General features: G+C 44.5%; 1 protein-coding gene across 1 annotated transcript in view; it reads right to left on the reverse strand.

Annotated features, from left to right (window-relative positions):
• The window catches only part of TENM4 (teneurin transmembrane protein 4), a 954,015-nt gene that overhangs the window by 159,411 nt on the left and 770,889 nt on the right, over positions 1–23,715 (reverse strand). The window contains exons 19-20 of the mRNA XM_029602209.1: positions 17,257–17,400; positions 11,395–11,644 (exon numbers count right to left, since the gene is read on the reverse strand). Coding sequence (XP_029458069.1) covers positions 11,395–11,644; positions 17,257–17,400 — 394 coding nt within the window. The remainder of the gene's footprint in view (positions 1–11,394; positions 11,645–17,256; positions 17,401–23,715) is intronic.

Genomic DNA, 23,715 nt, shown 5'->3' on the forward strand with positions numbered 1-23,715 from the left:
AGAGATGGAGCTGCCCACAGGGAGGAGCCCTGTGAGCCTCATCGTCGGGAGGCGAGGTCTCAGTGACGTCAGACACAGCTATAGATTAGAGTCTTTAATAAGAGATAGAGAGGCACTGCCTGTGGAGCGGAGAGTGCAGGAGAAAGTCTCAGAGTCTGTATGGTGGGGTATACCCAAAGGGGCGGATTTTAAAAAGGATTTACATGCGTAAATCTGGGTTTTACGCATGTAAATGCACTTTACTCGAGTAAGTGGGCTTTTGAAAATTGCTACAATATATGCCATTGAATCGTCCATAGGATTTATTCGCATAAGTTCACTTTACGTGAGTAAATGGCTTTTGAAAATTGCTACAATAGTAGTTACATTTATGCGCGTAACTCCTTTGAAAATTACCCTCAAAGGGAATACCTCTGTAGTGAAGATACGGCAATGGTCCGCAGAGCGGGGTACACCGATGAGGTTCCTCAGTAGAGATGCTACAGTTGTGGTCTGTGGAGCAGGGTACACCGGTGAGGGTTCCTCAGTAGAGGTGATACAGTAGTGGCCTGCAGCATGGGGTATACCGATGAGGGTTCCACACTAGAGATGGTACGGTAGTGGTCCACAGGGTGGGGTACACCAATGAGGGTTCCTCATTAGAGATGGTATGGTAGTGGTCCGCAGCGCGGGGTACACCGATGAGGGTTCCTCACTAGAGATGATACGGTAATGGTCCGCAGAGCAGAGGTACTCACAGTAGCGAAGGTTCCAAGAGAAACCCCGGGGAATGGGGCAAGTAGCAATCCAAGGCGATAGGCCCTCCGAGGAGCGGATAACCAGAGACGAGGAAAGGGACCCCGAGGAGCGGGTACCCAGAGCGTCTCACGCCAAAGAGGTAGCTACAGGAACAGGAAGTCCGTAGTGAGCGAAGCGGATTCAGCAATGAGGGAACTCGTTGCCAAGTCGTCGGTAGGCAGGGCCAGCTGGCTTAAGAATCCTAGTGGGATGACGTTATCTGGAGGGGACGCCCCCGAGGTTCCCGCCATGACATGTTTAAGACTGGCCCGTGCGCCTAAGGGATTCCGAGGGCAAGGTGTGGGTTGTCAGCGTCCGGCCTGGGAGCGGTAGGCAGGCCGGCAATAGCTGGCGGAGGCCACAAGTCTACCCAACGGAGTCAATGTTGTAAAGAAAGAGGTGAGCAAGAGCAGTCGCAGCCGTCTGTGACTAACTGGCATAACAAGCAAAGTAATTTTATGGTCTATAATGCTTAATAAAGTATGGAAATGCATTAGTGGCTGCAGTGTGTACTTCGAAGAAGAATCCAGGGCATGTCATGGAAGGCAATAGGGATGTGTGCCACCAACAGGCCCAATCATTATCTCTCCCAGCTTCTCCTACACTCCCAAGAGGAAGCTCTGATCCTGCCAAATAGCCTTCCTATCTTCCCCTCCTCTAGTTTTAGCCAGATTAGCCTGCATAAGACTGTGTTCATTCAGTTGGTATGCCCCCAAAATATGGACAAGATAGCTCCACCCCTATGCCTTGAGACTTCCTACCTCACTCTTGAAAAAAACAAATAAAGGCTTGACTATTCTGCCAAGCTTTTCCCTAGAATTCCAAGGCAAAGACCCTTCTCTCTACTACCTGAATGCCAAAATTTCCTGAGCATGAACCCACAACCTCATCCACCAGTGGTAAATAACTTAATGACGGTATAGAAAAACTTTTAAATAATAAATAATGTATTCTTACTACTGTGGCACAAAATGCTTGCAAGAAATAACATTACAATAACTTATTACTATGCAAAAAATACATATAAGGACACAATTAGTTCTATTAGCGACCAACAGTACAGAGAGAATTTCTCAACAGCGTCACAAACTCTGAACTAAAAGAAAGGGAAGAACTGTTTGCAAGGCAACAGAAGTTGATGTTCCATATCTTCCTGCAATTTGTTACTACTCCCCTCAGAAAGGGTTATGCAAACTTAACCTGTACATAAAGCTAAACAATAATATCTGCAGCCATCTACAAAAATGTTACATTGATATCTTTCATGTGTGGCACAGATAGAAAGGTGAAACGTAATTTCCTTTCTGCACTACAGGACTATGCATGATTTATTTTTTAAGCTACACAATTTCCCCGCCCTGTCTTCGGACACAAGATGAGAACACAATAATAAAACTTTATGAAGTGGCAGAGAGGAATCTACTACTACTACTACTACTATTACTACTTATTTCTAAAATCACTACTAGACATGCGTAGTGTTAGACAGATACACATAACAGACAGTCTTTCGTTGAGTCTTTCATCCTGGGAAGGTGGCTGAGGTTCAAGGTCAGAGCACTCAGGCTTTTTAGGAGGAGGAAGATATCTTGAAAGAACTTCATTGGTTACCAATTGAGTATTGTTATCCAGTTTAAAATCATTATACTAGTATATAAATGTTTGAAGAATGATGCACCAAGCTATTTGTCAAACCTCCTACAGAATTACATTCCCAAGTGAAAATTAAGGTCTTTAAATTAAAATTTGCTAGCAATTCCAATGATTAAGATGTTAAGTTTAAATGAAATGCGTCAAACATCCTTTTCCGTTTCTGGTTCGATGTTGTGGAATGCCTTGTCACTAGAATTGTGCTTGATCAAAGATCTAAAACAGTTTAAGAGGTTACTGAAGGCTGAACTTTTTAGACAGGCTTTTGATACACTATAATCTGATATGTCATGATATGATATTGCGATTTATGATGTAGTGCTATTTTTATCATACTTTTATTTTTAAATGGATTAATTTGTTTTTATGTTATGTTGTAATCCGTTTAGCACATAATTTTGATATAAACGGAACATAAAAGATTTTAAATAACTAAATAAATAAGGATCCTGAGACTGAGAGAACCAAGAGAAGTGAAGAGTAGTGAAAGGGGAGATAGTCCCATACTCCTTGCATCTCACTGAAGGTTTGCTTACGGTTTGAAGAGTGGAGGGCTGCCAGACTGGGAGATCTAGTTCTAGAGTAACTACTTGAAAGAAGAAGCTCATCTGTTCAGGAGACCATTCCAGTTTGGTTATAGAGAGCTACACACCAGAGAGCGGTTATTAAAAAGGGGAGAGCGAAGGGAGGATTCCCATCTCCAAGGAGTGCCTATAAGCTAGAGACTGGTAGGTGAAGAAAACCCCTACTGTGTGAAGATTGTGCATTGACTGTTAATTTTGAATTCTGGATTTTATTTTATGTATGGATGCCGCCAGATCCAAGTGCATTCAATAAAGGTAAATGTTTGGAAACAGTCAATTTATTTATTTATTTATTTATTTGTTTGTTTGCTTTTATATACCGACATTCGTTGGGGTACATCACATCGGTTCACATTATAACAGGATAATAGCATGACGGGAGTTGTACCATTTTTACACTGTAACATTAAAACAAGCGTAGGAACAGTATAACAGTGGAACACAGGTTAACAATTTAACAGTGAAACAGAGTGGAGCGCAAGGACAGTATTTGTACATAGTAACAATTGGGGAGAACTTTATACAGGTGGGGGGTTTTTTTTTTTTTATGTCTTACTTATTATTACAGTGAGGCTTTCTTGAGGGTAAGGGAGGACAGAGGAGGGGGAGGGAGGGGAGGAGGGGTTAGGTCGCTAGTTGGTAGGCTTTCTGGAACAGCCATGTTTTAAGATGTTTTTTGAATGTTTGGAGAGAGGGTTCCAGTCTGAGCTGGGAGGGTAACTGAAGAGCAATTGTTGTTCAAGTCTTGGTTGTGGACAAATACTAATTTTAAATGCATATAGGCCCATCTCCAGCTTCTAAAGACCAAGACTGGTCTGACATCCAAATGCAGCTCTCAATACCACATGAAAATGGAAACTTCTTATTCATTAGTTGGTAGTTAGCATAAAATAGGGCACCAGGTCATTTTTATTCCAGTCTGTGTTGCTTACTATGGCCCTGTACTCTAGCATGACGGATGAAACCTACGTTGAATGCACAGCGTAAGAGCCAGGTTAAAGTATCTTCTGGAGCAGAAACAAGCGTCTTCTCTACAGCCTCCCCCCTTTTACTACTATAGGTAAGTTTCTTCCTGGCTTATCTTTGAACTAAGCAATGAGGTGAATAAAAGAAGGAAAGAGAAGTGAATCCTCTCTTAGAGACTGCATTATTTCAATCTCGTAAATGGCCTGCTATCCAGTCTCCATTCTCTCGGGCACAAGAGGTAATCAGGCAGCATTACACTGTAAATGTTTTTTGCACCGTACTGTTCTTTGCCTTGACTTTTATGGCTCTGACCGTTTTGGAAGTTTCTCAATCCCTTCTCCCCCATCCCAGCCCCCAACCACCCCTAACTTATTATGGGTCGGATACATTAAGCTTTTTTCTCCATAGACACGGAATGGAAGAAAAGCCCTAGTGAAGCAGTCTTATGTGCCCTTAGGCCTGGATTTTAAAAGGATTTACGCGCGCAGGAGGCCTTACGCATGCTGGGCCTATTTTAGAAAGGCCCGGCCACACGCGGGGAGGGGGCGGGGCGGTCCGGGAGGGCCAGGGCGAGGCTAGGGAATCGCACGCCGGCAGGCTGCCAGCGCGCGCAACCTGCGTCTGCCCAGAGGCAGGCACAGAAGGTAAAACAAAAGTCGGGGGTTGGGGGGGGGGGATAGGAAGGTTAGATTAGGGCAGCGATTCTCAACCGGTGTGTGTCGCCACGCAGCAGCCAGGTGTGTCGCGTGCTACCGGTCTCCTGTTGCTCTTCCCTCCTCTTCCTTCACCGAGCAAGAGAGGGACGATCTTCCACTGCTGCCGCCCAGGCTATCAGCACATTCAAGCCCGGATGGGAACGGCAGCAGTGTCATTGGAAACTGGCAACTGCGGCTGGGTCTTTTCTTCTTCCTGCACCTGGCCCCTTGGCCCGGAACAGGAAGTGATGTGCAGTGGGGTCCGCGGGAAGAAGAAAGAGCCATGCTGTATGGAAAAGTAGTGGCAGCAGCATCGGCCCCGAGCAGTAGCATGAGCCCGACGCAAAATCAGAAGCAGCCAGAAATCGGCATAGGAGACAGCAGATTTAGCCTCCCGTGGCTGATGGGATTCTTCTTTCTTGGCCTGCGGGGGATAGAGGAGGAGGCTGCTGCAGCTACCATATGTGCTCGGGGTGGGAGGGAGAGAGACAGCCAGCCAGCCTGCCTGTCTGTAAGTGAGAGAATGCATGTGTGATTGAGAGTGTGCATGTGTAACTGTGATTGAAAGCCTGTGTGTAAGTGACAGCATTTGATTGAGATCATGAGAGAGAGCATGTGGTAATTGAGAGAAACTGGTCAGAGAGGTGATGTGTGTATATAGGAGAGACAATGGAAGTGACTGGTCAGGGAGATGACTGGAGTGTGTGTGTGTGTGTGTGTGTGAGAGAGAAAGTGATTATGGGAATGAGAAGCCTGTGCATGTGAAGAGAGCTAGCATAAGAGTGAGAAACCTGGGTGTGTGTGAGACACAGCATGGGAGTGAGAAGCCTGTATATGTAAGATAGAACATGGGAGTAGGAAATCTGTGTGTGTGTGTGCATGAGAAAGAGAGAGACTGTTCGGGAAGGTGACTGGTGTGTGTGTGTGTAAGAGAAAGACTGGTCAGGAGATGATTGCTATGTGAGAGACAGAAACTGGTACGTTAGTGTGACTGGTATGTGTGTGTGAGAGAGAAAGAAAGTGATTATGGGAAAGAGAAGCCTGTGCATGTTGCGAGAGCTAGGATAGGAGTGAGAAACCTGGGTGTGTGTGAGACACAGCATTCGAGTGAGAAGCCTGTATATGTAAGACAGAACATGGGAGTGGGAAGCCTGTGTGTGTGTGTGCATGAGAAAGAGAGACTGTTCAGGAAGGTGACTGGTGTGTGTGTGTAAAAGAAAGACTGGTCGGGAGATGATTGGTATGTGAAAGACAGAAACTGGTCATGGGGGTGTGATTGGTATGTGTGTGTGTGAGAGACAGACTGGTCGTGGGCCCTAAGGAAGAGGACCATGAGTACAGAGCTTCAGCCACTATTGCTTCTGGTGTGTGCTACTGGCCTGCATGGAAGAGGAATAGGAGAGCTGCTGGAGGGGGTTAGTAAAGGTGGCTTTTAAAGTTTATTTTTCTTGTTTGACTGCCATTTTAATTACTGAATATTATGTGATGTGTCTGCTGTTTTTAAATATTTTATTGGTGTTTGGAGAATGTTTAATAGTTTTTATGAGTTTTTAATTGTTGGATGTTATTCTGTTCATAGCTGTTTTGAAACATTTATTCTGCTTATTATTTATTTATTTATTTAGTGATTTTTATATACCGCGGCACGTAAAGATATACATCACCTCGGTTTACAGAGAACAATAAATTAGCAACAGGCTAACAGGGAGGAGGAATAGCCTAGTGGTTAGAACAGTGGACTATGAACCAGGAGACTAAGGTTCAAGTCCCACTGTCACTCCTTGTGACAGTTGGACAAGTCACTTTACCCTACATTGCCTCAGGTACAAAAACTTAGATTGTAAGCCCTCTGGGGATAGAGAAATACCTACAGTACCTGAATGTAAACCGGTGTGATATCTCAATTGAGATGAATGTCGGTATATAAAAATAATAAATAAATAAATACATACAACAGGCTTTACAGGTTTACAGTGAACAATAAATTAGCAACAGGCTTTACATACAACAGGATTTTTATTAGTATATTTTTACAATAATTTCTGTGTTGGGATCTATAGCTGCTTGGCTAATTCTGTTTTCCTAATAGGAGGTGTACTGGTGTTTAGGGCCTGATTTAATATTTGTAGTGTTTCCTTTTCATAAGTAGGGTTGTTAGTGTTTGAGTGCATTCCATAATACAGGTGTAACTGTGTGCAGATTAGTTTATATGCATTACTGCAGATCCTGGGAGTATGTTAGGTTGGTTCTGTGTATGTGACCGAGGTGAGGTATTTTACTAACATGTAAGCATTTGTATCAGTCCTATTTATTGTGTTTTCTCAAGAGGATAAACTGCTGTCGTTTCATAAGTAGAGCTATTGAGCCAGGTAGTTGGAGTTTGTGTTGTTGTTACTAAGATGACACTAGAACTAGAATATCTTTTTTGTACGGTGAGTTGTACAGGGATGTCATAATTCTGCTTTACATCCATAATTGTGGGTCAGGGGGGTTCCTGTGGATGCAAACTGTACTTTTAAATTTAGCCCTATGATGGTCATGTGTTCAGTGTGTCACGCATGTGAGAACCATCTGTCAGGTGTGTCCCAACAGAAAAAAGGTTGAGAACCACTGGATTAGGGGGTTGGGAGGGAACGGGGGAAGGCCTTGCGCACGCTGAGCCCCGATTTTATAACATGCGTGCACCTGCCTGTGCATGTTTTAAAATCATGCGTCCATGTGTGCGCGCCGGGTAGTGCGTGCATATGGACGCATGCGCGTAGGTATTAAAATCTACCCCTTAGGATCTAAACTTCAAAAAACTGAATAAGAAACCAACAAATGTTTGTTTTTCATAGAAAAATGATGTACTTTAATGAAATGACTTTCATTAATATAACTGTCAATCGCTGCAATAGAACAGATTCAAATTATGAGCGCACCTTCTGTGAATATATCAAAATAAGCATTCGAAAACTCCTTGATATTGTTTTACATAAACATTATTGTGCTACATGAAGGACCATGATACCACTTGTGTGTGTAAGCCAGTCTTCTGCTTATACATGTTTTTTGAGCAGGTCACTTATAATCATTGGTCCCAAGTTACAATTATATTCCTGTGTTTTTCGGGGATTTTTTCCAAGCTTTTCTGATGCCCTTAACAGTTTATATTCAAAGTGTTAAGGATGCTTCCCTTTCAACAGATTCAGCATTCTTGATTGTTGAGCATCCAAAGACGAAAACCCAACATAGAACTTTGTTTTGAAGTTCTACATCAGTAGTCTCGACCCTGTTAAGGGTGGTAATTGCTGTTTCATGCAGGTTACCCCCATGCTTATCAGTTCCCCAGACCTTAAAAGTCAGGGTCCCTCATTGGTTGTTGTCTGAATCCAAGTCCCCTTTTCTGCCTGCCATTGAAACGGAGGGCAATGTTGCAGTTTTATCAAAAGTTGGTTAAGGGTAGTAACTGCCGCGCCAGCAAGTTACCCCCATGCACCCTTTCTTTCCTTTCCATCCTCTAACCTTTAGGGATCCAAAGTGTTTATCCCATGCCACTTTGAATTCTTTGAATGTTTTTGCCTTCACCACCACCTCCGGAAGGGCATTCCAGGCATCCACCACCCTCTCTGTGAACAAATATTTTCTAGTATTGGTTTTGAGTTGTCCCCCCTGGACGACTAGAGCTGTGATGTAGTGGAGCCCGCAGCACCCCCTAAGGCTCTAGGCCAGACACAGTCAGTTTAAAAATGGCACTGGTTGGCCACAGACTGACTTTTGCCCCTACATTGTTTCAAGAACTGAGAATGAGAAATATTGTCTGGTCTGTTTACACACCTCAGTCATTTCATGAACTCTACAGTTCCTAGAGATTTCAGTTTTGATTTGAAAAGAAAGGACTCATAATCATACCTACGTACTTAAAATATATTTTCCTTTTTTTATCTTTTCACCATCATATTAGTTTGTGAGTTGCCTATTTTTTCCCTGTCTGTGCTCACAATATTAATGTTGTGTATTGCATATTACAGAATGTAATGCCTTTTCATTTGCACCTAATAAGTTTAAGATTTGGCACTGCTGTGTGTTCATGATGTTTGCTCTAAGCTCAAGAGGGTAGGTTCTTGGGGCTTCCTGTATGCTGGACAGACACCTCTATGCAAAGACCTGGGGTGGGGGGAGGTATCAAGCTGTGTGTGGAGCAGAGGGTTTTCCTAGATACTGTCTTCCCTTTCAGGTAAACAAACCAGCACACTCCATCCATTGTCTGTGTTCAGAATGATTGTGTTAAATTCTTCTTATTAAATAGCATCCTCTCTCCCTTAGTAGGAATATACCTATTCCCAGAGAGGAGGGTTTTACACATGTCCTGTGCTCTCTGGCTAAAGTCTGGCCAGACAAATTACAGTCCCGAACTTGTCTGATAAAGTTACATGCATAACTTTGTTCACGGATATTCAGTGGGGAAACTTATGTGCACGAGGTCCTGCTGAATATTCGGAAAAAGTTACTTGCGTAACTTTACTCAGATAAATTTGCCACTCATTTGCTTACTAAATATTGATTTCCATATATTTTTCAGTGGAAATGGCTATAACTGTGTTTCTTAAATTAATTTTAGGGGCTAAATCTTACTGTTCTGTTCAGCTGCTGGAAACAGAAAAGGAGACTGGCTGATTTGACCATTTCTAGTGAATACCGCTGCAAAGTTGAAATGCAGCTGCGGAATTCATATTAATTGGTTCCTTATTGTAGAAATACTTTTATTCATTCTGTCCCGATATAAACTTGAAAATGTTCTCTGATTGAAGAGGCTTTATAAGTAAACTTTTGTGTGCTTCTTTTCACTTAAAAGGGAGTGTTACAGAGAAGAATAGTACTGTTTTTACTAGGGATGTGCATTCGTTTCATACGTTTCCTATACAAGCATGTGATATGAAACATATGTGATATGAAACATATGTGATATGAAACATATGAAACAAATGCACATCTAATTGGCATATAATGGGAAACGTATGAAACGAATGAAACAAATGCACATCCCTAGTTTTTACCAGTAAAAAGTCAAAGGCTCTGGCCTGGCAGAGACTTCAGCAAGAGAAACAGAAAACCTCGCCCTTTCAAGGAGGAATGTCACAAATGAGGTGTCTATAAACTTATTAGAGAAAGAGCAGTCTCTTAGTCTCCGGTTGTAATCCTCTTGTCAACCTACTATTATTTTCCTCACCTGATGTAATCTTTTTTGCTAATCGACCATAAGAAATCCCCTCCCCCGATCCTATCCTCCCCCTGCCATTGAAGTCACTCTGAGTTCATCAGAGAAGGAGGTGTTCAGTTCGGTTCTATTTCACGCTTGTATGTTATTTAAATTATATCCTAGCAGTTTGTATTTAATATCCCAGGTCCCAGTTCGATGTAACCCCTGTTCTATGTAATGTTATTCCAATAATTTGTTTCGCTGTAAACCGATGTGATGTGTATTTTTACACGAATGTCGGTATAAAAAAAAAGTTCAAAATAAATAAATAAATAAGTAAATGAGAACATTCAGCAAGTGGCCTCAAACAATTTTAGAACTTATAATAATAACAAATAGAAGTACATAAAGAGAATTAGAAAATATAATTATATCTAGATTAGGGACTGTAGTATAAAATAAGAGCCTTGCGAGAGAGATGCAACAATGTAAAAAAATGCTTACAATGTATGCTTTCCTTTTTAGGAATATAGGGAGGTACATATTCAGACACAGTCCGGATAGTAAAGTTAGCCAGATGAACTTATCCAGCTAACTTTGGAGGCATATTCAACTGGGCAGCCACACTATTGAATATAGCCGGCCATCTTAATTTGCTAGCTGCCTAACTGTAGCGGGCTAACTTTAAGACAGCTTTTGACGTGACCAGACTTAGCCAGCTAAGGGGGTCAATTTCAAAAGCGATCACTAAATAGGGGCGGAGTCGGCCCCGGAAGAGGAGGAGTCGGGGGGGCGGCACCGGGGCCGTCTCTGCGGAGACATCGCTGGAGGCGAAAGGTAAGGACCCTTATCGCCGCCAGTTTCGCGCCGAATAACTACACCTTTTATGGTGTAGTTATTCGGTGCGAAAGCCGGCAGCCGGCGCACCGCAGTGGTGCGATGGCTGCCGGCTTTCGCAGGCCCGCCCCCTGCTTCGCCCTCCTCGCCCCCCATTACCTCCGGATTTTCTAAGGTCTGCGACCTTAGAAAATCCAGGCCTAAGTCATCCGGCTAACTCTGAATACTGGAGTTAGTTGGTTAATTCATCTCCTACCAGTTATTCCCCTGAACCGCTCCTAACTTATCTGGATAAGTTCTAGCCGTCTAACTTATCAGCCAGCTAGAATTTAGCCGGTTAAAGGGTAAATATAGTTGAGTAAGCCATTTAGATGGATAACTATTATGTTATTCATCTAAATGGCTTTTGAATATGGACTTCAGGAATATTTGGTTCAGATGCTTATAATGAAACATTGGTAATTCTATAAAAGCACTGATGTAGAGTGGTTACCTGTGTCTAATTGGAAAACAGACTTACAACCATTCTAGTCAAGCTAATTTTGCTGTTCCTTTTTTTATGGCATGTCCTGCACTTTTCCATTGGGAACAAAAAAAATCTCAATGCAGAGCTAAAATACTCAGGATCTAATGTGCCAAAGGATTTCTCCTTCCTTATTGTTATGGGAAAACTGCTTACTACATCAGGTAAGAAGCTTGGGTGTACCTTAACTCCAAGATGTTGGTGACATTTCCGGAAGGAAAGATCCTTCGTATATAATTGAAGTCTCCAACGTAAAGGCTTCCATCTGACCCGCACGTCAGGGCAACAGGTGCCAAGAGTTTGTTACCGTCCGCCAGCCCGTTGCAGCTCGGACAGGAAATACTGCGCCTACGTCCATTACCCATGATGCTTCCTATGGCAGGGGGCTGTTGGGAAATGAACTGGTTTTCCCCGTTCCCCTTATGCAGGATGCCTAGAGGAAGAAAAAAAAACCCAAACAAAACACAAAGGCCATCAAGGTCAGAAGTTTATTTCTGCACATCATTCACAACACAAAGCTATTTGTCCAAATGTATGAAAGTCAACTCAGGGCATCAGCTATGCAACATTTTGTTCTGTCTACTTTAATCTGGTTTGTTATCATGCATAAACAATACTAATGGTGAAACTTGCCACAGCTATTGCATAGCCACTAGCTAAAGTTTTCAGGAACTGCAACAGTATAAATGAGTGATTACTATTATATGTCTTTGTTTAAAGAACAGAACTGCCACCAACCTGCACACATGATCAATGAAGTTTTCTGTTTATTAGAATACTTGGGGCAGTTCTGAGAACAGCACAGAAGCAAACAACCGTCTCATGGTCAATGAATGCCCCGTCAGAGGGCACAGCTGCACATTTCAATAAAGGTAACTGCCTGAGCGATGTCATGCAACCATGGAAGTGGGATTTTTAAGATTAAAGATTTGTTTACTTTTTGACAATGAAACACTAAATCCATTTCATTTTGTGCATACTGAATGATGTTTGATTAGTCTAAACCAGGGGCGTAAAGATGAAAGATCAAGTGTTAATAAGTGCGAAGGAAAAATGAGGGTTGGCAGGATCATTGCAGAAAGGAAGCTCTAGGAGAGTATCTACACAGCTCTGCAGAACACACAGACCCTTGGTCTAGCGAGCTGTCTCCAAAGTGATGCAGGAACACATGTACAGAAGGACAAGCACTGAAATTATACTGTCTGGCGAGATCTTTAACATCAGCCTCACATTTACTACTCAATATCCCGTCATTTAAAATAGTACAGTTACATGAATCTTTTCTATATACAAGGCCTGACCTATGGAATTCTCTACCACAGCGGTTGAAAGGAGAAAATGTCTTACTTAGGTTTAGAAATATGCTGAAGGACTTCTTGTTCCATCTGGTTTTTAATTTATCATATATATCTTAGTACTAGTATCAGTTGTAGGAGGTTTACCGATTTGATATTGCTTTTTAAGTAATTTGCTTTTATGTGTTGATTTTATTTTATGTGTGTTTTATGTCTAAATTCATATTGATTTACACTTTTGTGATTTTAGATTTCAGCTGTCTTATTACTTGCTTCATGTTATTTGTGACCTATTATGAATGTTTTTATGGAAACTGCCTAGGAATGTCGATAGGCAGTTTATAAATTTTAAATGAATAAGCAGCATGACTGGGTCGCTGAGGGGAAAGGCCTTGATCCCATTTGCCTCTAACACTTTAAACACTTGATTACAGTCACCACTGGCTGCAGTTAGGAGGTAAGCCATGCAGACTATGGACATTTTCTTTATTGGGAGATAAAGGAGAAGGAATGAGAGATAATAGGAGACGGCTAAGAGAGATGACTGTGGCCCTCTTGGTTCTTTGCCTTTTGGCGTATGATAAATATAATTATTTTTCCTTAGAAACCACTTTTTTGTCTGTGTGCTCCGATGAGTTTGGCATTTGTAGTTCCAGGCTTCCTCCTAGTTCTTGTGCCTCAGCTTCATTCTATTTTGCTGTTAGATATTTTGTCCCCAAAGAGCTGTTCTCCTATGAGTTTCCTGGAGCACATCATTTTTATATAATTTCATTTGATGATGCTCTATTTCTTTAAACATGTGTGCACCGATAGCAACAGTTCTCTTTTCCTCTGAACTCTTGCAGAAGATGATAACCCTTGGCATCCCTTACGCACTCTCATCTTCAGTTTGGGAAATTATTCTGGCCAGAACTATGGTCCATATAACAGAATATGTTTCTCTACATAACAAAGAGTGCAATCTAGACACTGTTGGTTCAATATGCAGTCTGTCCAGCTAACATTCAGGCCGATACAGTACATTGCACTCCGACGGAGTGCACTGTTAACCCGCCACTGGACGCGCGTTTTCCCTTACCCCTTATTCAGTAAGGGGCCGAAAATGCGCGTCCAATCCGCCGAACCTAATAGCGCCCGCAACATGCAAATGCATGTTGATGGCCCTATTAGGTATTCCCGTGCAATTCACAAAGCAAAATGTGCAGCCAAGCCGCACATTTTGCTTTCAGAAATTAGCGCCTACCCAAAGGTAGGCGCTAATTTCTTCGGGCACCGGGAAAGTGCACAGAAAAGCAGTAAAAACTGCTTTTCTGTGCACCCTCTGACTTAATATCATGGCGTTATTAAGTCGGAGGTCCCGAAACTTTCCAAAAGTAAAAAAAAAAAAAAAATAAATTTGAAGTCAGCCCGCAGCTGTCAGGTGAAAAACCGGACGCTCAATTTTGCCGGCGTCTGGTTTCCGAGCCCGTGGCTGTCAACGGGCTCGAGAACCGACGCTGGCAAAATTGAGCGTCGGCTGTCAAACCCGCTGACAGCCGCCGCTCCGGTCCAAAAGGAGGCGCTAGGGACGTGCTAGTGTCCCTAGCGCCTCCTTTTGCCCGTTTTTACCGCCGGGCCTCATTTAAATACAGAATCGCGCGCACAGGAGAGTGGCCTGTGCGCGCGCTGGGAGAGCGGGCGTTTGCCCGCCCTATCACGGACTTTACTGAATCGGCCCGATTGGAACTTAGCCAGACAAACCACGGTTTTAAATTTCCAGCTGCTCTAAATGACTCTGATTTATCCAGCTGCTTAGCCAGATGAAATTAGCTGCATAAGCTGGAGGTGTTTGGTGGCATTCCATGGCAGAGTTAAGTTATAGCTGGATAATATATCAGACTAACTCCACTATTCAGAGGCAGCCACAAAATTGCAAAGTTTTATCGTGGGAGGGGGTCCCATTATCGTGGGGGGGGGCTGTCGCCGCAATAGTGGGGCCCCTCCCCCCAAAAAACTTCACAGCTCTATGGCGCATTCTATTGTCTCGGAGCCAAACACTGCGGGGCAAAAGAATGAGCCACCAAAATGGGGAGGTTGAGGGGGGTCAATGCTGACTCCCATCTCAACCTAGGGCCACCAATCGAGATGGCCCCGACAGCTCCAAAGTAGGCCCCCACCCCCTACCCACGTCATCTCAACCCCGAACCTTAAATTACAGTAGAAGCCCCTGTGTCGTGGCTGGGGTGCCCCCTAGCATCCCACCCAGTTGGCGCCATTCTTCAAAATGGCACCAACCTGACCTTGCCCCAGCCATATGACTGGGACAGGGTCCGGGGATCAGACCTCAACCACATAGCCTGGGTCCAATCCTCGGACCTTGCCCTAGTAACATGGCAAGAGCAAAGTCAGGCTGACACCATTTTGAAGAATGATGCCGATCGGGCGGGGTGCTAGGGGGCATCCCGACCCAGAAGCCTCTACTGTAATTTAAATTCGAGGAGTGAGGAAGGGAGTTCGGGTGCTGGGGGGGTAATGGGTGGGGTCCTTGACCATAAAACATTTCATTATCGGTATTTGGGGGGAGGGGGTGTCGGGTGCACTATTATGATTTATTGTCTTGGGGGGGCCGTTGCTACGCGCCTACATTTTAACATTTTTTTTTTAAGTTTGGGGCAGTTGGGGCTTCCTCGAGTTGATACGGGGTGAGCCCTGACCTGCGCTTAACCTCCCCATGTGGTCGTGGGACTTTTTTTTCCCTTTTGGAGGCCTGATAAATGAAACACGGGAGCCTCGGGATTTGTGTTAGGGTCCTGGTGCTCTAATGCCACATTTACCAAAAACCAAAAAGGTGTTGTTATTTTATTTGATCTCTTTCTTGATCGGCCGCAATAAAATATTTGCATTACATTGTCTAGTAATGACCTGCTTTGCATGCATTTGCATTATTCATGCATGCAAATTGTATGCAAAGAATGGCATTGTAACAGGGGAGGGAACCTGGGCAGGGAAATGCAAAATACTGCATATCACTTGATATCACTGTGCGAGTGCTCTACTGTGTGATATACGCTGTTTAACATGTGTTACAACACTACCATGGCTTGATGCATCTTCCAGTAAATCTAGTCATGCTAGAGAGCAGTCCTAAACTTAGTGGATCAGTTTAGCTGGCTAATTAAGACTTTATCCAGCTATGTTCAACAGAGCACCTGATTGGCAGTGTTCCACTGAATATCTGTGACAATTTATCCAGCTATAAATTGTTCACTTGCAGTGCTCTGAATAGTGTCCTTTGTATTCTCTATACAGACTAGACTGGTATAACTCTAGTTTTGTTTAATAATTATGTTCAGATGCAGCACGTCTTTCTAAAAGTGCTATATGAAAGTATTATTATTACCCAACTGTAACTAGTTATTTGTTTTTCTTCAACCTTAGAAAGATAAGAGGATGAATTGAACAGGCCAGGGCTATACAGGTGTTAGAAGAGCATACCTTACATAGCTTAGATATTACCCCAGCAGGCCACCACAGGTGATATTTACAGGAGATTCATGATATCTTTTCCAGTTTTGTGCACTATCGGCAACAAATTCTACATGTAACATTAATTTGTATATTTAGCTTGCCTTTCCAAATAATGCTGAAGGTGGCTTATAGCATTAATATTCAGGTATAATAACTTCCTGTCCCAAAAATCTAAGGGCCTGATTTTCAAAAGCATTTACAAGCTTAAAATTTGATTTTCCATGGGTAAATGCACTTTACCCATGAAAGGGGGCATTTAAAAATTGCTACAATATATGCCATTGAATTGTCCATATGTTTTACTGTGTTAAGTGCACTTAAATGGCTTTTGAAAAGGCGGAGCGCACTGTTAGCCCATGTTTGGCCGCGCGTTTTCGACGCGCTAGCTCTACCCCTTATTCAGTAAGGGGTAATAGCGCATCAAAAACACGCGGCCAACTCCCCCGAAACTAATAGCGCCCGCAATATGCAAATGCATGTTGATGGACCTATTAGTTACTCCTGCGCAATCCAGAAAGTAAAATGTGCAGCCAGGCCTCACATTTTACTTTCAGAAATTAACGCCTGCCCAAAGGTAGGCGTTAATTTCTGCTAGCACTGGGAAAGTGCACAGAAAAGCAGAAAAAACTGCTTTTCTGTACATCCTCCGACTTAATATCATAGCGATATTAAGTCGGAGGCCCCAAAAGTAAAAAAATTTTTAAAAATGTAAAATCTGCCCGCGGGTTGGAAGACGGACGCTCAATTTAGCCAGCATCCATTTTCCGAACCCGTGGCTGTCAGTGGGTTCAAGAACCGACGCTGGTAAAATTGAGCGTCGGCTGTCAAACCCGCTGACAGCCGCCGCTTCTGTCAAAAAGGTGTCCCTACTGCCTCTTTTTACCGCGGGCCATAATTTGCATACTTGGCTTCCTGAATTGTGTGCACAGGAGAGAGGCCTGTGCGCACGCTGGGAGAGCGGGCGGGCGCTCGCCGGCTCTCCCGCGCGGTTTTCTGTATCGGCCCGACAGTATGTTAGGTTTTACATGAGTAACTCCTTTGAAATTATAGTTGTTACTAAGTACCTGAGACAATGAGAGAGAAAATGACTCGGCATTGGTGAGGGAAGTGGGATTTCAACGCTGGTTTTGCTGGTTCTCAGCCTGTTGTTTCAACCATTAGGCCATGCCCTCTCCTACTAGGCCAAGGCTATGTTCATCTTGTTTGGCTGATTTATTAGCAAGCTTTGTTAAGGTTTACTCACCGCTTTGTATGTTGAGGGCATTGTGCTTGTCCAGAGCCCATCCCCCCAGCTTGGACGCATCGATTTCATAACCCTGTAGCACTGCTGTCCTCTTCTCCCACAGGATCAAGTCTGGACAAGATTCATATTCATAGCCCACAGAAACTGGGATTAAGAAGAAAAAAATAGGTTAATAACCCCCCCCCCCCAAAATGTGAACTGAGTGCACAATGGAGGGTTTTAATTATGGGGAAAAATAAGGCCATTTCTTCCTTTCTATTTAATATATCATCACATTAATGCAGTGTCTTAATATTCTTCTCCTTAAAGGCCATTCTGCATAAAAAAGATCAATGGAGTAGCAGACGTTGAATAAATGTGCTAAATATTTAAATGGAACCTGTTAATGATACAACCGTCTCTGCAAATGTTTAATCAAAAGTGTCCAGGCTTGCAGGACAGGATGGATTTTTGTTCACGTCTGCAGTGTGATGGGTAAGACTTCCCCCCAATGTAATGGGATACACTTAGAAGGTATAATTATTGCTCAGTCATTTATAAACCATAACAAACACCAAACAGGCCACATTATTTTTGCAAAGGTTCACACCATTCTGTGCTAGCAGCAAAACTCTTTAGAAAATAGGACCCCCTCAGGCAAGCAGAAGCTTTCAGATAAGTAAAATATTTAACACCTGAAGACTATGGGGAAAAAATGTTAATGTATGGAAAGCTCTGTACACTAATGCTCATAGTATGGGAAATTGAGTCCCTAGTCTAGAGGCAGTCATGGAAGAGACTGACTTGGCTGGAACAGAGTTATACCAGGATATAATCTGTTCAGGAAGGATAGGGTAGGAAGAAAGGGTGGAGTGGAAAGAGATAATGGAACATCCATTTCTATGCCTCCTTCACAGGCAGAAGAAATGGAAAGAGATTTAATGGTGGATATTCACAAACTTTCTATGAAAGGGGGGGTTCCACTGCTAGGTGATTTCAACCTGCCGGATGTTGATTGGGACATTCTGGCTGCAGTGTTGCTTAGAAGCTGGGAGATTCCAGATTCTCTACAGGGAGAACTTTTCTGGCAACTGGTAATGGAACCCACATGTGAGGTGATGATATGGGACCTGCTGCTTACAAATGGAGAAATAGTTTCTGATCACAGCATATTGTGTGTTTCAGATTCAGAGCACAGCAAGTGGTGCTTCACTGCTTGTTTCAAGGGCGAGGGACCTAGAATTAATGAAAACCAACTTTATTAAGATGAGAGAGAGTATCTCAAGGAGTTAGCAACTGGTAGAAAAGCTAGAGAAAGCAGAAGAGCAGTGGACAAAACTAAACAAAGATATTATAAAGGGCAACAAACCATTTTGCTAGGAAAATAAACATTTTAAGAGGTAAAGGAAGTAGGTTAGTATTCACAAATTACAGGAGATCACAGAAAGAAGAAGACAGGTAATATCTGGAAAAGGTAAGAGAACAGAGAAAGTAGTCAGGAAAGCGAATGTGCAAATAGAAGAATAAATAGGTAATACTGTAAAATGGGGGACAGGACTTCTTTTTAGGTATGTTAGTGATAGGTGGAAGTGCAAAAGTGGGATTGTAAGGCTCAGAGGTGATGAGAAGTAATTTGTAGTATATAATATTTATTTATTTATTTATTTATTTAAATACTTTTCTATACCGAAGATCATGTACAAGTACATATCGGTTCGGTTTACAGTGAACCAACAGTTGGAAATTACATCAAAACAATAAGAACATAATTTAACTAAACCTTGTAATATGAAGAAAGCAGAATTGCTAAACAAATATTTCGGTTCAGTATTCACTGAGAAATGGCTTGCAGTAGGACCACATAAAACTTCCACAAATAGGAATATAATTCCTTCCCAATCTCTGGATTAAACATTTTCTTTCTGAACTGCAGGCGAAATCTCTTATATCCCTGAAGAGATCACTATTTGAAGGGTATTGCTCTCAGGTTTATAACATGAAAGGATTGATTTCTAAAATCTATACATTACTGAATCTACGACCAAAGTGCAAGCCCGCACACATAACAGCGTGGGGACAAGATTTAGGAGCAACAATTAGGGCAGATGACTGACTTTCTATCTTCCAGTCTATTAAGAAAGCATCCATATCCTGTACATTGTTAGAGAATGGATATAAATTATTATATAGGTGGTATTATACTCCGGTACGGATGCATAAGTTTTGTCCCTCTATAAGCGACCGATGTTGGCGGGGCTGCTCTGCTCAAGGAACTTTCTTGCATATATGGTGGGGACTGCTCTCCTATTCAGACCCTCTGGAACTAGAAATCCACTATCTTGTCCCAGATTACGCAACAAACAATCAAGATATCCAGAGAATCGGCTTTACTGAATCTCCCACTCCCAGATTTGGATTTGAATGCCCAAGCTTTGAGTCGTCAACTTTGCAATGTTACCGGGATGGAAATAGCCCGCTTTTGGAAACAACCACACCTGCCAACAAGATAAGGAGTCATCACTCGTTTGGAAAGGATATATACCTTAAGTAAACTCACTGCCATAAAACATTAAAAGCTCAACCGTTTTCGCTCTATATGGGAACCTTACTTAAGTTGGAGACATCTAATACGTGAAGCTGCTTAGATTTAACCATGTTTTTAACTAGCTATCCTCTGGATTGCTGGCCTTATATAATGCCTTGTCTGCCGATATTTGTCTTAGGGATGTATTTATGTCCAGCTACTCTTGACCAGGAAAACTGGTCAGGCAGAGGGAGGGGGGGTGTGTGGGAAGGATGGGAGGGCGGAAACCTATATATAACCTTGCAAGAAATGGACAAAACACACAAATGATTGTAACAATATATTGGTTCAACTTTCGTATTTGCGATGTTTGTTATATTATGGTTTTTGTAAGTACCAATAAAAACTACCAACTGAAAAAAAAAAAGAAGAGCGGTAGACCTCAAACAATTTTCATAAGACTGTGTTCACAAAGAGCTAGCCATACGAAAAGTAGGTAAAGCAATGGGGTCAGATGGAATACATTCAAGGGTATTAAGGGAACTTAGGGAAGTTAGGGCAGCGTCACTGGCTGACCTTTCTATGCTTCTTTAGCCTTGGGAGTGGTTCCAAACGATGGAGACAGACAAATATAGTGATCGCGTCGGGGGATCGACCGCCAGGGGAACCGGCTTTTGGCTTGTGCCCCCTCGCCGCCAGTCAAAAGCCTGTGGAAGGGGCCTGCTGGGGGGCTGATTGGGTTCTCGGAACCCACTGGTGTCAGCCACGACCTCTGTGACTGGTCCAAGGCGGGCGGGCAAGGGCGGCTGGAGGATAGTATTTCCTCAGCCAGTAAAAGGGCTTATGAGAGCCTGGCCTGGAGGACTTCCTGGGAGAGGAAGGGCCTTCAGAGGGGCTGGCAGAGAGTTGCTGAAGAGTATCATGCTGATCTTTCAGCTGCAATATTTGTTTTTAAGTATTAATAATAAACAGAGAGAAAACATGTATTTTAGACATGTCTTAATGGACCATCATACCACCCTCTGCGAATCGTGGGGTCACTTTCATTGGATACCCATTTATTTCGCTCCAGGGTCTCTTTTAATCATCGGTCATTATTTTCACATCAACATAATGGGGTAGATTTTTTAAAAAAGCGCGATCGCGTACTTTTGTTTGTGCAGCAGGTGCAAACAAAAATATGCTGGATTTTATAAGATACATGCATAGCCGCGCGTATCCTCTAAAATCCTGGATCGGTGCGCGCAAGGCTGCCGATTTTGGGCAGCCTGCGCGCGCCGAGCCGCACAGCCTGCCTCCGTTCCCTCCGAGGCCGCTCCGAAATCGGAGCGGCCTCGGAGGGAACTTCCTTTCGCCCTCCCCTCACCTTCCCCTCCCTAACCCACCCCCCCGGCCCTATCTAAACCCCCCCTTACCTTTGTTCCTAGATTTACGCCTGCGAGAAGCAGACGTAAATCTACGCGCGCCAGCGGACTGCTGGCGCGTCGTCTTCCGACCCGGGGGCTGGTCCAGAGGCCTGGACCACGCCCCCGGGCCAGCGCCCCGCCCCGGTCCCGCCCCCGAATCGCTGCGCCCCGCCCCCGAAACGCTGTGTCATCCGGTCCTGCCCCCGACACGCCCCCTTCGAAAAACCCCGGGACCTGCGCGCGCCGGCGGCCTATGGAAAATAGGCGCGCAAGGCCCTGCTCACGTAAATCCGGGCGGATTTACGCGAGCAGGGCTTTTAAAATCCGCCCGAATATTTTTAGCAGTTTTTAGTAATTTTTAACTATAAAATAAAATTGAGATACTTTCCCATGTAAGCATTAAGATATGTCTACAATACGTGTTTTCTCTCTGTTTATTATTAATACTTAAAAACAAATATTACATCTACTTCTAATTATTTATATAGAAGAATTGTCTGCACAATATAGTCTGGTTTTTGTGTGATCTTTCAGCTGTGACATGACCTCTTTCACCTTATCCCCAAACAGGTTCTCGACTATACAGGGAGATCCGTAAGCCTGTCCTGAACCTCTGGTCGGAGTCCTAAAGCTCGGAGCGAAGCCAGCCTTCTGGTGCTGACGCCTCCGGTGGCTAGGACTGTGTTCTCGAACACGTTGTAGGTAGACCTCACCTTGTGTCTTCCCGCCTCAAGGCCCAGCGTGGCAGTGGCTGTAAGAGATCCTGCTGTTGCTGGGGAACGCCCTCTGCAAAGTCTTGGACCTGCTTCCACAGATTGCGTTTGTATTGGGTCATGTATAGCTGGTAGGCCACAATGCAGGCCACCAGCATAGCCCCCTGGAACATTTTCCTTCCTATGCATTGAGCTCCCTGTGCTCACGCCCCCGGAGGGGCAGAAGCATGTGTCTGGGAGTGTCTGGCTTTTTTAAGTGTGGACTCCACAACCACCAACTGGTGGGGGAGGTGCCACCGTTCAAAACCCACAGCCTGCAGGTAGGTTGCATCGGCCAGGTAGGTTGCATCGGCCTTCCTATTTACCGGGGACACCAACACCAGGTGTTCCCACATGCGGAGGAGGAGCTCCTTAAAGATGTTGTGGACTGGCATAGCCACCATTTCCTTTGGCACATTGATGAACTGGAGAACATCTAGCATCTTGTGACGGGTATCCTCCTCCGACAGGAGTTGGAAGGGGATGGCACCTGCCATGGCCCTTACAAAACTGGCAAATAACAGGTCTTCAGGTGGAGACTGACGCCGTTTTTCCAGAGGGGAAGGCTCCAAGAGGGCGTCGTTGGAGAACTCAAAGGATGAGTCTGAGGAGTCATTGCCCCACGGGTCATAGGTACCCTCCCTCCTCATTGGGGCCCGGACACTGAGGGCAGGGGCCAGGAGGGGCAGTGGGCCTGGACCCCAAGGGCATCGGAGGTCGTGGGGGCACCGGTGGCATCGATGGAACCCCCGGCATCGAGGGGAGCATCGGCTGGGGTACGCTGGGCGGAACCGGCAGTGGCCCGAGGAACTGCAGGCAAGGGTGCCAGTCCCCAAGGCCTTATCCTCCTTGGAGTACCCGGGAATCAGGATCGCTCTGGTGGAGGGCTTCAGTGGTCGAGGAGGCATCGAAGGCCTCTTGGGCACCGGCAGCATTGGTAGGGCACCAAGAAGGATGTCCAGATGCTCCAGCAGGGGTGTGAGCATCGATGGCAAAGGCTCAGGCACCGGTATGGGGGCTGGGGGCACCGGCAGCTCAATGCTCTGTAGCACTTTGAGCACCGCCGACTGCATTCTGTGGTCCAGCTCCTCCTGAAAGTCCTGGGTGGTTAGGATTGATGGAGGGGGACAGGCATCTCCGGCACATCCTTGGAAGGATCACGAAAAGGCACGGCACCCAGCATCTTTGCCAATGGAGAATGTCTTGGGCTATCAGGAGCACCGGAGGATGGGGTCTCCAGTGGCGCTTCGATGGCGGCTCAGCAGCCGCTGATGTCGCTCCGGAAATGGACCATGGAGAGATGGTGACCGCTGTTGATGCTTCCTGGATTTCCAGCGCTTGGCCCGATCTTTCCCCGGCGCCAAGGATGACAAGGACCCCGAGGTTGGAAGGAGGAGAGAGACCACTGAGGATTGCTCTCCCTCTCTTTGATCCTTAGGAGTACTGGAGAGCAGGACCGCCATGGGAAGAGACGGGATGGTTCTCCGCGGTCCTTTGGTGTCAAGGATACCGAAGCCGAAGTAGAGGCTTTGGATAGCCGCAAGAAGCTTCTCCACTTTGTCCAGGAACGCTTGACGTCCTTTGGGGGTCATTTGTCACACAAATGACACCCCTGGACATCGTGCGAGGCCCCCAGGCAGAGAATACTCACCTCATGCTGATCTGTGATGGACATGGTCCGTGGGCACTGGGGGCGCCATCGAAAACCTGACGACGCCATTGAAAAAAGAGGCTGGCACGTGGTCGATGACCAATGGGCACCATGGTGCGGAAGTTGGGAATTGACCAAGAAGAGCGA

This window comes from Rhinatrema bivittatum, chromosome 5 (genome assembly GCF_901001135.1).
Source record: "Rhinatrema bivittatum chromosome 5, aRhiBiv1.1, whole genome shotgun sequence".
In the NCBI taxonomy this organism is placed as follows: Eukaryota; Metazoa; Chordata; class Amphibia; order Gymnophiona; family Rhinatrematidae; genus Rhinatrema; species Rhinatrema bivittatum.